Genomic DNA, 16,054 nt, shown 5'->3' on the forward strand with positions numbered 1-16,054 from the left:
AAATATAGTGGAACCAGGCTAACTTGAATCAGTCGGGCGGGAAAATTTTGGACTTAAAGTTTCAAGTTAGAGTTTTGACTAAAAAGCAAGGTTCTGTGTACGAAAACATTGTGTGGGTATTATTATGTTGAATCATTGTCAATGTAAACCTCTTGTTGTTGTCCAGAAACTCAAACACCAAAGCTACCGAGAAAAGCATTCCCGAGTGGTCGATCCATTTACTTCTGTTTAGTAAGAACATTTTTAAATTGCTATATTTTGTGGCTAGAATTGATCTGTTCATTTATTTTTTATTGCAAACATACTTTTTACAAACTCAACTCTTTGACTGTTATATTTTAAAAATTTTTACATCCAATTGGACTATAATTGTTATTTTTTAATTAATTTACCAAACATCTATATATTGATATTTATTATGTTGGCTAGTCAGAGAACATCATCAGCAATCAAAATAAACTTTCTTTTTTTGGAAAAAGTTTGGAAAAAAGCAGGTTTGAATGGCAGTTACATTATTTAGGTCACACGCTGTCTGGAAGCTTCCACTCCACCTGCTGTTACATAGCACAACGTTTATTTTTAGTGTACATGGATGGTTTCTGCACTTTCTAGGAAGTTTCTGATTAGTTTATTAGATAGATGAATCTAAATTATTTTATTTGATGGAGAATTAAAATTTCACAGAGTTTATGAAAATACTGTATCAAAATTCCATTTGAATTAAACAGTTCAGCAAATTCAAGTTAACCAGTTTGATGTAACATGTAAATCCCTATGCTGGATAATTAGGGAAAGAAACTGACTGAGTTATTCTGGTTTAAGTTAACCAGGTTCTATTGTAATAAATTTAATATAAATTATACTTGGGGTTTATACTCTGGATATAATTTGATTATATAATTAATGATAACTACTCAATATTCAAAAAATCTTATACAGGTATAATGAGTTTGTATTGGGACAAGATTGTTTCTAATATTGAGAAGTTAACATTAATTAGTGTTAAACTTACACATGAGGAATTCTTTCACTGGATATGTGGCAATATTTAGCTTACAGAATGATGGCATTGATGCAAGGATAGATTATTTTGGAATAACATCAATGCTAGTAAAAGTGGCTCCGTGACAATCGGATAACTTTATTAAAGGCTGACAAGAATAGAGCATTGCTATTAATGAGAAGACTTCTGGACAATTACCGTATATTTCCGCAGATAAGACGATAGTTGAATCATATAAAAAACTGCCCCCAAAATCCGGGGTCATCTTATAGGACAGATACAAAAAAATTAGATTGAAATTTATATAAATTAAAACCATTATAAAGAAAATGGACAAACCATAATTATTTACTAGTAGAGAGTAGGGCATGTCCACAAAATAGAATAGCCCATACGACGTTTTTGTGAATAGTAAAGGTCATTACCCGAATGCCTGAATCGGTGCGAACGTTTGCAACAATAGCAAGGCAGAAAATAAAGTTTGTTTGTTTGAAAAATTACAAATAGGACATAATTCCGTATACGCTATACAATATTATTATCCAGATGATGATCGCTGATCTAAACTAAATTCATAGGCCATTGATAGTTTGTAGCTTGGGTGTCGTCTTATAAGACATACAGGGTGGGCCAGCGAAAACGAAACGGCAGAGTGTTCGTGTTCGTCCAAGCAAAGCGCTCGGACGGGTCGATTTTACTCTCGAGGGGACATCTTTTGCAATAAAGGCTTTGCGATTCTGAATATTAACTAAACAAACATTTTTTTCGAAATAAATGTTTGTTTAGTTAATACAAAATAAATGAGTTTTTAAAATTTTTTGTTGTCTGTTGTATTCAGAATCGCAAAAACTTTATTGCAAAAGATGTCCCCTCGAGAGTAAAATCGACCTGTCTGAGCGCTTTGCTTGGACGAACACGAACACTCTGCCGTTTCGTTTTCGCTGGCCCACCCTGTATATGCTAAAACTATAAAACTGTGATGAAAATTTATACCTTGTCTTATCTGAAGGTCGTCTTACCTGCGGAAATATATGGTATGTTGCAAGTGTACAGTGTGAACTGGCAGATGAGGATTTCTGTAGCCATACTTGGACCAGTGTTACTTTCACCACTGGTTGCCTAAGAAGACAGACATATTTTTCTAATGTCAGCATGGAACTTGTGAACCTGGGTGAAATCCTAGCTGGCATTACGCTTGGATTGTGTTATCACCATGGTTAGATCACCTCTCTTTGCTTCATTTCTTCCCACAGACCTCGCTGACACGGGTGACCCTACCATGAGCATATGCTGCAGCCAATATAGCTCTGTAGTTTGTCAGAATTACTAAGCTCTCTCCCCACTGCAAGGTGATGATTGGTGAGATAGTTATTATTATTATGTTGCAAATATCATGCTCAGCTGAAACTGGTTGCCAAATGCTATGCCGGACTAAAGTCAAGGCATAACTACCCAAACAAGTGTAACACTAAGCTGTGTTGTTGGTGTATATGTCAATATCTAGAAACTTCCTAACAATGTGACATGTTCAATATTGTGGCTTTCTGTACTGTTATGTATGTGTTTTTTACTAAGGCTTCACATTTTTAGACTTTCATATAGTGTATGTGGTATAATTTCAGTGGAAGAGAGACAATAGATACAAAAAAATATCCTATCCATCCTCCACAATTGTCTTATTTCTTGGGTGACCAGAGTGTACTTATTGAGTTTTTCATTGTTAGCATTTTTCATGTTATGATTTTTGGAATGGAAACATCTATTATATAAGCATTCTTATTGCATTTGTCAATGAAATGATGTCAGGTTTATTGTGATGAATTGTTTTATATGTGATTATTGCTCTGTCATAGTATATTTTGTGTTGTTTTCTAATACTGCCTGTGGAGTTTATCTGTAGTATGGTACTGGATGTTTAATAATCTGTGTTTGTGTCCAAGCTCTTGATGTATTATATTTGCTACTTGATTCTGATTATGTAAATAATTGTTTGTGCTAAGAGCTTGTAATCAGAAGCTATATGTTGTATTGTTTCTAGCAGAATGTGGCATTTTCTGCAAGTTACTTGTGAGTCATGTATTCTTCAGGATGTGTTTTCTGTAGTTTTTAGTGTTTATGACCTGATCTTGAATTACACCCATAAAACCTTCAGTCTCTTCAAACAGACAGTTCTTAGTCAACCAGTAGTTTGATACAGTTTTGTCAACATAATCCTGAGCTAGGTCATAGGCATTCCTACCACGAAGTGCCTTTTGGGCCCATGCCTTACTTAGCAAAATGGGGTGGAGATATTAGGACTAGACAAAGGTATTTCCTAGTGTGAGGGAAGAGAATAGATGAGGTTGGGAGAGTAAGAGTGGAAAGGAAAGAGTGAAAGGAAGGTTGGTGAAGAGGGAGAGAGTCTGTTGGCACCTTCATTGCATTTATTCTATGAACAAAATGCTGTACAGTGTTCAATGTTGAGACCTGATTCATAATTTTTTTCATTCAAATGTATAGATTTACATAGTATAATAGTACAAATATTAAAGAGTAACACTTGTATTGTCATCATCCTGTGAACTCTAAGCCTAGGTCCAACAGAACCGATGACAGTGGAGGAATTTGGTTAATAATCTAGGGGCCTGATGCTGACAAAGGGTAGCAAAATTACTAACATGATACACTGCTTACTGCAGCGATTCTCAACCACTGGTGTGCCGCAAGATTTTTGAAGTGTGCCGCCACTGCGAATACCCATACATAAGTGACGTCAGACAAGTAGTTCAATTAGTTGTACCTTCCTAGGGCGTATTTGGAAATTGTAACCGGTGTTACTGGTAAATGTCAGTAGTTACCAAGGCATTTAGAAAACGTGACCTAAATAACCAACTGCGTTTAACCCTTTCTTCACGAGGGTACCGATCAATCAGTACCTCCCATTGTTAAGCAAAACCTCGAGGGTACCGATTCGTAGGCACCCTAGTAAAAATCGATTTTTTAAAAATTTATCAACAACAGATGTCAGCACTTGACGGCAGCATCTTGTCTATCATCTATTTCACATGTTTTTGTCCAGGTGGTGTTTTGTTGACTTAAAAAATTTCAATTAATGCTTTGTAGTGCTCCGCCACTAATTGTTCGTTTTTTTGTTTTTTTTTGTATTTGTATATATTGTATATCATTAGACATATCTTCGCGTTATTACTGTATCGGGTTATTATTATCGCGTTATTGTTGTATCGGGTATTATTTTTATCGCGTTTTTTTGTATCGGGTTTTCTTTTTTTTGTTTCGTCATTCTTAGACGACACGTGTTCCCTTTTCGTTCCACCTTTGGGGGATGCCTGCAGAAGGGACCCTTGGATTGGTTGCCGAAGGATCACGTGGGAGATGGCAGCAGCGAACGGTATATATAGAAGGTCCAGGCGTGGAAGGGTACCTTTTTTTCCGGATCTCTGGAGGCCGAATGTCGTCCGCTTGAGTGGGAAAGGTGCCGAGCACGTGAGTGAAGATCGGGGAGCCCCGGAGAACAAAGGAAGAGAGGAGCAAGAATCGAACTCCATCGGAACTGTATGAGAGATTAACGAACTAAGGTGAATCAATACAGACATAAGACAGTTCAAGGTATCGTCTTGAACAATTATTTTTTCTCCACGCGGGAAAATTGTCGGTACGCGTGTTAATTGTATCTAGACACGTGAGGTTGGAAGGGAATTTGTGTATAAGTTTTTTTGTTTACCAGTTGGTGTTAATTACAAATAAACACGTTTTTCTGTAAGCCGACTTCTTTCTCCTTTTTTGTAGACCATTAGACCTCGGTTTAACCTTAGGTTCTTAACAGCTTTTTTTCCTTAATTTATTTTTTTCTGATAATTTTTTATTTCATTTTTAGCATATTTATGTAATAATATTACTATAATAAGTTCATTCATGCTACAATAAGTTTATTCAGCTGTAATAAGTCAACGTGTTATAAATATTTGAGTTGTGACCTACAAGTTCTGACATAGTGTATTCCTTTACTGTATTTCATTTTATTTATGTGAAATCGTTTTTTGAACCTGTTGAATATTTCAAAATTATACATTTGTTTTATGATATGTTAACATTTATTGATAAAATTTGGATTTGTATTTATGAGTATTATTATCTAAATACCATTACGACATTCCTTAGTATTATAAATAATACAACAATTAAAAAAAACAAAATCATTAATAGAAGAGTTTTAATCCATAATTTGCAAACCAAAAATGGCCTTTATCTAGGCCAAAAACCATATGAAATTTTTGATAAATACAGTTAAACCTATTTAAAATGGAACATGGTACCAGCCAGAATTTTTCATTTTATAGAAGGGTATGTTTATATTAAGCCCAGGGTCTAATCATATGGAAAACTAAAAAATCTGGAAAGGTTGGAATGTTTTGCACTTGGAAAGTCATTAAACATGTCTGAAAACATTTGTTATTAAAGTTTTTCTGCTTTTTCAAGGTTATTTGAGTTTGTTTATCTTTGCACAGCAGCTGTAAATTATTAAATATTAAAACACCTTTCATACATTTCCGGCAGAAAATGTAAGTTGAGAAATGTTTTGCCAGCCTATTTCATAAGACTGCATCAGGTCTACATGTAACTTTTTAACTTGTAACATTTGAAATTGAAACATAAAGAACCTATGTGTACATGTTTATGTAGAACTAAAAGTTATGTGTAGACTTGGTGCAAGCTTATGAAATAAACTGAAAACATTTGTCAACTTAATAAATTTTCTACTAGAAATGTGTGGATGGTGTTTAATAAATTCATAAGTTTAAATGTACTGTAAATATTTCAATATTGTCTTTATATTAATTTATTTGAATTAAATGTTTTTATTTATAAAATAATGGCATTTATTTGTTAAACAATTTACATGCAGAATTTTGGTGAAAATTGGGAGAGAAGAATTGGATCTCTTAAAAGCACACAAAGAAAAGAATTTCATGAATGGGTTCTTAAAGTCTATGAAGATTACAGAGATGGATGTGGTTCACCTGGATATCAGTAAGTAATATCTTTTTAATACTTTATTAAACTATAAAGTATTTAAAATACTTAGTATTATAAATAATACAACAATTAAAAAAAACAAAACCATTAATAGAAGAGTTTTAATTTGTAATTTGCAGACCAAAAATGGCCTTTATCTAGGCCGAAAACCATATGAAATTTTTGATAAATACAGTTAAACCTATTTAAAATGGAACAAGGTACCAGCCAGAATTTTTTTTTTGTAGAAGGGTATATTTATATTAAACACAGTGTCTAATCATCTGGAAAACTAAAAAATCTGGAAAAATTGGAATGTTTTGCACTTGGAAAGTATCAGAGAATTTTTCAAATTTTTATCAAAAACTGCAAAAAGTTAGGGAAATTCAGAGATAAACAATAAGAACATCAATATCGTAACTTTTCCACGTCAGTTGTTTTTAGCTCCAAATCCTGCCAAAACAATAGATTGAGATTCCACTGTATATATTATATATATAAATATAAATACATATGAATATACAATGGACCTCCATTATAGTGCCTCTCACTATACCGTGCACACAGTTATAGTGCGGGCGATGTTTGTGACGTGATAAGCTCGAACACGTTTATACAGGTCAGTGCGGTGTTAGTGAGTAGTGCATTTTATTGTTACTGCGTACATGCATACAATAATTAAACACTATTCAAAATACATGCAGAAACTCAATACATACACAATTGTATTGAGTTTCTGCATGTATTTTGAATAGTCTTTAATTATTGTATGCATGATGAGTAAAAGAAAACCTTACAGTGTGAAAGAAAAGCTTGACATTATTGCTAAACTAAAGAGGTCAACCGCATTACACCACGCCGCTCGGTATAACGCGGTTCACCTTATAACGCGGGTGTTGTTTCCTGCCTGATATGCATGTTGTATTGGGGGTCCACTGTATATGTTATGGCAGTGTTTCCCAAACTTTTGACATCTGTGTACCCTTTGTATAATTTTCTTTATGCTGAGTACCCCTCGTCAAAAAAATTGCATATACTTTAAATCAAAAACCAAAGATAACGAGGATATTCCATTTCTATATGCTGCTGCAACTGAAAAATCGAAAAAGCCAAAATAGAAGACTGTGGAAAATATTGTTTCTAGATATAGCGATATGGACTTTAGGTCTCATTTTCGTCTTTCTAGAAGATTTCTAAGATTTGTTAGTTGTAGTAACTAGCTACAGAAAAATTGGTTTATTTGGCATTTTTAGCTTTTTGTTAATACTAAAGCACATAACAAACCTTTTCTGTTAGAAAAATTGCACAAAAGCTAAAAATACACACGGGCACATTGTAACAATTCAATGTGTAGATACTGGAGGTTTTTGTGTTACACTGTTGTCTTGGCCATAGGGTGGAGGAATACACAGAATCACAGCACCCGGCGAAACCACTAAAAAGTAACAAAGTTTTTTTTATTATTTTTCTATGTTTGTAATCGAAAAAAAAGTAAACTGCTCATTGCACTAGGAACAGCCGAAGCACGGTGCAGCGTGTACCCCCACTAAACTCTTCCCGTACCCCTGGGGGTACGCGTACCACACTTTGGGAAACACTGTGTTATGGACTAAGTGATTAATATGGGCATTATGAATAATGACAAAGAAAATTGGGCACTGTAATAAATTTCAGGTTTTTGACAAGACTATGTCATGTTTATAAAATCGTACTGCCTGCTCTCTTATCAGCTTAGAGGTATGAAGGAGTACATGTCAGGAGTTGAAATTTGGCATAGAGTATTAGGTGCCCAAATCATGTGCGCATAAAATAAACCAGACTTGTAGATAGTCAGAGGACCAAGAACCGAAACACAATAAAATACAAAATGGTGACCCACTCTGCAAACAGGCAGTAGTGTGAGATTTGCGCATGCGTTGCTCGTTGGTAAGTTGGAAATAGGAATATTGTGAAATCGAATTTTGACAAACACGTGTGTTGAGAAGTTTGAAAAGTGAATGTTGCTAAATTGAATTTTGACATTTACCTGTCCCGTGTTATTCCCCACATATTTCTGGTCGCCACGTGCTAACCTTGACCGATTGACTGGAGATATCTTGTTTTATAGTCAGAACTTTTTGAAACTAGATGGCACGTCGTTATAATTTTATATTAAAACTAACTTCCGAAATAGAATTATTTTTTCTTTTTACATTTATTAATATATATATATATATTTAGTTTGTGCAAAATAATAAAAATAATTGCGAAGATACAATAGCCACCATTATTTTTTTCAAAAATGGGAAATTTTTGCATTGACAAAAATTCAATCTGGGGCATCATGCAACAGAGAGTAATTTCGACGTTCGATAGGTTAATTTCAATGAAAATGCATCGTGGAAGACCTCGTAGTCGTGGCTGTGGCCAGCAAATCTTGAATGATCGGGCTCAAAACCAGCGATACCAAAGATGATTGGAGAATGGAAACGAGACCTGCCATGAGTGTCAAAGTGATCCTGCTTAGTAGTGAGTCTGAGACATAGTCTGGTCCCAAATATGGCCTTGCCGTTTTACTTGTTTTTCATAATTTATCAGACTGACTGGTTACTAAGAATACTGCTATCACCTGGTTGGGCAAAGTGATGATAATATTTTCAGGAGTGATAATCTGACATATGCTAGCCAATCAGCCCTCATCTCTGAGTTGCACATGCATATTGAATTTAGTATGTAATTTTAAATTTATGTGACCAGTAGTTAATCTTGGGTGAAGTTTTAATTTTACTGTGACCAGAGAGTCAGCACTTCTTTGATGCTGTCAGGAATGACACTACCATGTCCTGATTGACACAAAAGCTGTGACACTGAATTTAGTGGAAAAACAAGTAATATAAAAAAAATTTTTTTAAAGTCAATTCCTACTTAGGTCAACAAAGAAAAATTTTATTCTAGTTACTTTTTATTAAATAATTACAATTAATATAAATATGTATATACATATGCTAAATATCTTATATAAGAGAAATTTTTTTTCTCATATAAAACTAAAATTAATTAATTAAATTTAATTAACGAATTAATATTTGAAAAAACTGTATTAACATCAAGTGTCATCCACTACAAGTTTAAAAAAATGTATTTGAACTTGAGTGGATGAATAAAAAGTATTTTATTAATGATTGAAAATTTGAACAAGATATATAAATATATATAGGAAGAGTGTGAACTAATAGTAGGAATTTAATAAAGTCACGCAAGCAACTGAATGATTGAGCAAGCAGATTCAGATGGAGGTGAGTGAGACAGCGTTGGAAGCAAGGCACTTAGATACTATGTTAACAAAACAAATACCCATTTATTTTTTTGTTAGGATCTACAGGCTAACAGTAGTGAGACAATTATATATATGTAAGGTCGCCGACAGGTGGGGATAAGTTAATCTAGTGTCAGGATGAACCTAATGGACGTTTGCATGTGGGTGTGGTGGAGGTGGCAAATGATGACAAGTGTTTTACATAAGGAAACCCATTTATTAGATAACATTTTTATGCTTACATCAACAATTGACAGTTTCACTTCTCTACAGTTCTTCAGAGTGGCGAGGATTTCCCTTTCATCGTAACCCCGGGACGGACGAGATGAGATCGCTGGGCAGATGTTCGCTGAGATGCTGAGGCGTCCTACGTTGTTGGCGGCGACACGACACAAGACAGATCACGGCTTTTTGCCGGAGGCAGAAGAGACTCTCTCTGACCTTGGAGATTCCGATTTTTATAGTTTTTTGCTTGCTATTCCAATTTCTGATTGGCTCCTCATCCCCTTTCCTGTTTTCCGATTGGTCTCTCCTTTGTTTCTAGACAAAACTCGGGATGACTCGGGTCATGGGAAAGGTCCGATTTGGGGTGTCCATCTGGCGCCTTTTTGACCATTGTGTTCAGAGATAGTTGATAAATTTACAAGACTCAAACTCGTAATTTAGCCCGTTAATTGCAATTTCTGTCATCTAGGAACTTTTACAATTCAAGCGTGATGTTTTTCTATCTATTAAAACTGTCCCCCCTTCCGAAGTTGTCTTCTTAGATCGACTATTTATGAGCACTTGAGTCAGAATTTCACTTATTTATGAGTTTTTGTGTCATAATTCTATTTATTTATGGGCTTTCGTGTCAGAATTCTCCCCTTTCGTTTGACATAGATGGATCGTTTTTAACACGTGTTTTGGCACGTGTTTCGGCACGTGTCCCGAGCACTCATTATTTACATTTTGTGTCGAATGTCTAGATCAAGGATTTTTTTCCTTCTCTCTTTTCTATATAATCTATTGTTATAATTTAAATGCAAGACTTTCATGATTTACACAATTTCGGACCTTGTCTGGAAACTCACATATATGATATAATATAACAAATAGATATAAGAGCGACAGTGATGCGTTCGCATGAGAGAGAGTTTTCACGAAATTGCGCATTGTTATAAATACCTTGAATTAGAAGAGAACTGCACATGGGAAGTTGAAGCACAGTTATTAATGAAAGGTATGAAAGTCTGGAACAGGAGCAGGATTGGAGGATGTAGACTCTGGAGATGGAGATGATCTGGAGGAGATATAAATCCATTATCGGGCAGATGGTGTTCCATATGCAGAGAGACAGAGTTCCACAGAGGAGACACTATATTCGTTGACCAGTAGGTGATGACTATATTCCTTGTACAGCAGGCGATGACTGATTTTTCGGCCATCAGTTAAAATATTAGAACGACATCGCCCGACCAAGAGGTCAACAGATTACAGGAATGCATTGTTTTCTCCATTGAGAAAGTGCAAATGGAGATTTTCTCAGATAGATGACAACAATTATCAAGCAGGTATGACAAAATCAATGACCGATTTTTGTTAAAGTTTGTATTCTCACATTAAATTTGTCTCTTAAAATAGTGTTTTCTTGTTAGAAAAAAGTAATGATCATGGAGCAATCATTAAATAATATGAACAACCACTTCAACAACTGATTAAATGAGTTAATAGCAGCAAAAGGTCAAAACAGGCGAATTTTTACAAAATCAGTGTATTTGATAATGATACAAAAAGTGAGAGAGTAAAAACTTAGTGACGTTGAAGTTACCAGAAGAATATCAGCATTTACGTAGATATGATGAATCTATTGGAGAAATAGAAAAATTAATTGTGTCTGTAAAAGAAGGTAATTTGATTAAATATTACATTCACACTGAAGAAATATTTCAGATATTGCATGATGACCATATTGTATTTACATAGTGGTCAAGTGACCATGGTGGCAGAAATTGTACGGAAAAAGAATTAAGTATGAAATATAAAAATATTACAAGGGATATGAGATACGATCATAATATCCTTGAACTTATGTGAAATTTGTCAGAAAAAACAGAACGTTCATAAGAAAAGCTTGGTAGTTACACCAATTTTAAGTAATGAAATAAACTTGAGATGGCAGGTTGACCTAATAGATATGCAGTTGCAAGTCAGTGGGCAATATAAATTTATACTCATGTACCAAGACCACCTGATTAAATTCATTTAACTACGACCATTAAAAACAAAAAGGACTGAAGATGTAGCCCAGTGTTACTCAAACTTTTTAGTCTGCAACCCCCCTTTTGCACTTAAAAATTTGAAAGGACCCCAAAGAATGACTATGTGTAGGAAAACATCCTGGAGGGAGGGGGTTAAGTACCCTCTCATGGTCGCTCCAGTGCTGCCAGCTAAAAATGCATACCAACTAAAATAATACTGGAGTAGCCCAAGACATAGCCAAATATTGCAGTGCCACAGCACTAGCGGAAATTTAAATTTGCCGACCGAAAAGCTTTCGGTTGATCGGTTTTTGAATAATCGACGCTCTACTGTATTTCTAACTCGACTTGTCTACAGACGCAACACTGCTAGTGAACATTGTTCCAAATGACAATGTTGTTCTATCATAGTTTAGGCTGAGAGTGGAACTTTCAGGATTCCCGAATAGCACACAAATTTATGAATATTAGGCTTGTATTAAAATATTTATATTGTTTTTATTATTTATATGTGCAATTTATTTAAGTAAAAATTATTTTATATATTTTTTATTTTTATTATTTCTAAACATGAATCCATAAAAAATTTATAAAATATTTGAAAAAAAAATTGATCTGGCATCAATTTATCAGCAACCCCCCAATATTTTTTGCGATCCCCACTTTGAGAATCACTGATGTAGCCTATGTTCCTATAAACATTTTCACAATTTTTGGTGCTCTGAGTATTTACAAAGCATGTAAGGAACTGAGTCCGAGCGTTATTTTTATTTTATTATTATTTTTTGTTTTATTATATTTTGTTTGGGGCATATGTTTAGTTAGGACAAAGGTTCCCCACCACTCTCTTAGTAACCAAAAAAGAAGGTAATAAACCAACTCACGAAAGAACGAGCGCCGTAGGAAAAATCATGCGCACTTGTGCTGCCCAGCGGAAACGAACAGTCCGCAGAAAAAAAATGGAGGGGGAATCTTTTTATGCCAAAATGAGCATGCTTGCTCACAGTATACTGCCTAAATTCCAGTCTGCCTTTCCATAACATAAGACTTTCATCTACACACACATTTTCATCTGGGATGCAAGCATATTGGAACCTGTGGCAAAAATGATCGATAACACTGCATAATTTATGCAGTTTATCATCACCACCTGAGGCTTGATTATTGTCTGTAAAATGCAAACATGACAATAAAAGCAGGAAGTTGTCTCTCGACATTGCACTTGAAAAGAATGATGCAGAAAAAAACATCTTCATTTGTAAAGTACATACTTAGGTGCAGTTTTCTAATGATACTTGTGACCATAATAAGTCCTGTGAATTGTCTAATTTCTGGATTTGTTGTCGGTTTCTAGTTTTTCATACAACTATTTTCATGTAAATTGTCACATTTTGTCAAACTATCACCATACCTGTTCGTTTCTTCAATGATCTTGTCCACAAGTTCATCATCAAAAAATACATTAATAGTGTAGCATCACTCTGTAAATTACATTGGATTCCTGCTTGTCCTGTGAAACTGTTTACTTGAGGGCTTGTAAAGTTTGTACGGATCCAACCATCCATCTCTACTAAAACGTGGATCTTTTGCACCATTATTTCCACCAGCATGACCGTGTGATTAGCCTCTGTATCCACTTGTAGTTGGTATTTTGTGATTAATATCATTACTACTGTGGGGTTCGGGACCGTCAAGATGTTTTATTATGTACGTTTTTGATAGGGTCCTGCCACAGGTGTGTTTTACCGGACACACCACCGATTGGAATGAAGTAAATGACTAAGGCGCGAGGGTAAGAGTCACTCTGAAGTCCAGGAATGAGCCTCTCAGGAAGAAGAATACAGAGTCAGATATAATCAATTAAAAGGGAATTTATTAGCAAAAAAAAAGAAACTGAAAGTTCAGAACAAAGTTATCAAATCTGATTTTTGGAAATTTGCCTATCTTTATCTATACAACGAAGGGGATACCTAACGGGGGGTATTCGAACTACGTGACTCACAACATACCAGTTAAACAAGATGTTTTCTTTTGTCTATTTAGACAGTTGGTCAATCTCTTGATCCTGTTTCCTTTCGCTCCTTCTTACTCGTACTGCTCTGGTACTGTCTGGACTGGACCACTTTCTGGCTGCTTAAGTCCTGTGTCTGTCTGACCGCCTCTGGTCTATTCTCTCTTATCTGTTGTCCTGAGTCTGCTCTCACTTACTGCCTGTCTTGAGTATTCTGTCTTTCTGAGTATGAGAATGATACTCCCCTCTTGTCGGACTGGAATTCTCCCTTTAAATACTTCCAGCATGAAAAGGTTCGTCATCCGGTGATGATCCATTTGTGGTGTCGTCATCGGGTGACGATTTATTTGCGGTGTCGTCATCGCAGCTGAGATGATTGTTTTCTGTTGTTTTTATTTGGCAATGACATCTAGCTTTTGTAGAGTCATCATTGAGTCAATGTGACTCATCTTGTTTTTGGGGCAGTTCTCATCATTACTCATTGATTGCTTTGTCATTTTTCCCTTGGCATGTTGTGAGATTTGGATAATAAACTGTTTTATTCTAATCGTTTTAAGTTAATATTAAAATTTAGAAAAGGGGGGTCCCTAGATTGGTAAAATAGGCGAATTTCCTCTTACAACTTCGGTTGTTGTTTAAAATACAATTAAAGTTCACGTGAATACATAATTATCAAAAAAAGGTAAAAATAACTGATTAAGTAAATAATAATATATTACAAATGTTGTAAACAGTAGTTCACAAAATGTTAACATCGAAATATTTTTGGAGGGGGGAAATGGTGGTCCTTACACTACCATCACTTACATTATCATTTTGTATATATTCATCGTTACTGTCTGATAATTCAGACTCGTCGAAACCTAAATTAAATAAATATTTGATCATTTCTGACTTATTCAGAGTGCTATTTTTCCCAGCAGTTGCCATGACAAAACAGAGTCTAACTAACAGTCTATTTTCTTTTGTTATTTCTTCTGAACATCTCTTCCTATTGTTTTATATCCTGCTGTGCGAAAACTAGATAACATAATCATTCTTTTGATATGAGTCACTAATTTCAGAATTCCATACAAGTAGCGACATCTAATGTTAAAAAAAAAGTTTCTAAGCAGAAACGAGATAGCTCGGGTCCACCGGTCAAGGTCAGCAGGTCGTGACCTAAGATATGTTGGGAATAACAAGGGACAGATTAAATTAGGGACTCTACAAACCTAAATTAAATATTTAGTAAATCTAAAAGAAATTAAGTTGCATTATATACATAATTTTTTCACTTCAGTTTTTATTTTTTTATACAGACAAAGGATAAGAGCTCTGTCAGAAAATATTCCTAATCGAGATGATAACTGGATTCCTCAGGCACAAAGAATGGAAGAAAGTTTTACCATTCATTTGGGTAAGGAATGAAATTTATTCATGAAATAAAATTGCTTACATTTGGAATATTTTGCCAGCTTGATTTATAAAGTATAATTTACAGTCCAACTCGTTTATAACGTCATCCATGGGACCGGCAATTTTTTGACGTTATAACCGAGTGTCGTTATCTGCGAAATCTATTATTATCATAATAAATTTATTATCATATGTATAAAAATGCAAACCACATGTTTAAATCAACTTTATTTACATTATTATGTTTAAGTTTACATCGATGTAATTAAAAATTTCAAAAATTACTTTTTATAAGAAATTTCTATTTGTCATAAATTTCAATAATGGCGGAACTTCCGGTTTTGAGAATAATGTCGAATCAAAAGGCAACAAAAGCTTAAACTAATGTATGCCAATTAAAAATAATTTAATTATTTCTTTATAAACTATTTAATGTAATATGTTATATTAAAAATAATAGAATATTTAACAATTTAGCATAAAATAATTTGAAAATGAGTACATAATAACGTCGTTAAAAGTGTAGCAAACCTCACTCCACCGAAGTCAGGTGGTGAGAGTACCACCCACAGTCGTTCTTGACCCTAGGACTAAACACGTAGCATTTTCTTTGTGAAATAAAGTTTGTAATCTAATTTTGTAAATTTGGGAGTGCTTCAAATATGACGTTAAAACAGGGTTTTATGTCTTTACAAGTGGGTTTTTTAACATTATCTAGTATAGTAAAGTCGTGGGACCAATAAAAATTTGACGTTACATTAGGGTTGTCGTTACATCTGATGATGTTATAACCAAGTTAGACTGTAGTTCAATTATGAAACTTTTTAAAATATAACATTCAAAAATTAATGAATAATTCAAATATGAAAATTTTTTTTTTGCTTTAATTTGAATTTTAGGGGTTAGCTAATTTTATGTGAACAACCTGACTCAATGTATATTAGAAAATTTCTGAACAGAAATAAAATGTTGCATAACATACACCATTCTATACCCTGTATCTTTGAAGTGGCCATTGGAAGCATGACTTATCAGTGTGCAGTTTAGAAGTTATTTAAAGTAAATATTCAAAAGTTTGGCTGATGGTATTTAAT

General features: G+C 34.3%; 1 protein-coding gene across 3 annotated transcripts in view; it reads left to right on the top strand.

Annotated features, from left to right (window-relative positions):
• The window catches only part of LOC136988060 (FERRY endosomal RAB5 effector complex subunit 3), a 170,179-nt gene that overhangs the window by 52,630 nt on the left and 101,495 nt on the right, over window positions 1–16,054 (top strand). For all 3 annotated transcript variants that reach the window (XM_067285859.1, XM_067285861.1, XM_067285860.1), the window contains exons 5-6: window positions 5,907–6,031; window positions 14,864–14,961. In XM_067285859.1, coding sequence (XP_067141960.1) covers window positions 5,907–6,031; window positions 14,864–14,961 — 223 coding nt within the window. The remainder of the gene's footprint in view (window positions 1–5,906; window positions 6,032–14,863; window positions 14,962–16,054) is intronic.

Source organism: Centruroides vittatus, unplaced genomic scaffold (assembly GCF_030686945.1).
Source record: "Centruroides vittatus isolate TY-2023 unplaced genomic scaffold, ASM3068694v2 scaffold_3046, whole genome shotgun sequence".
Classification (NCBI taxonomy): Eukaryota; Metazoa; Arthropoda; class Arachnida; order Scorpiones; family Buthidae; genus Centruroides; species Centruroides vittatus.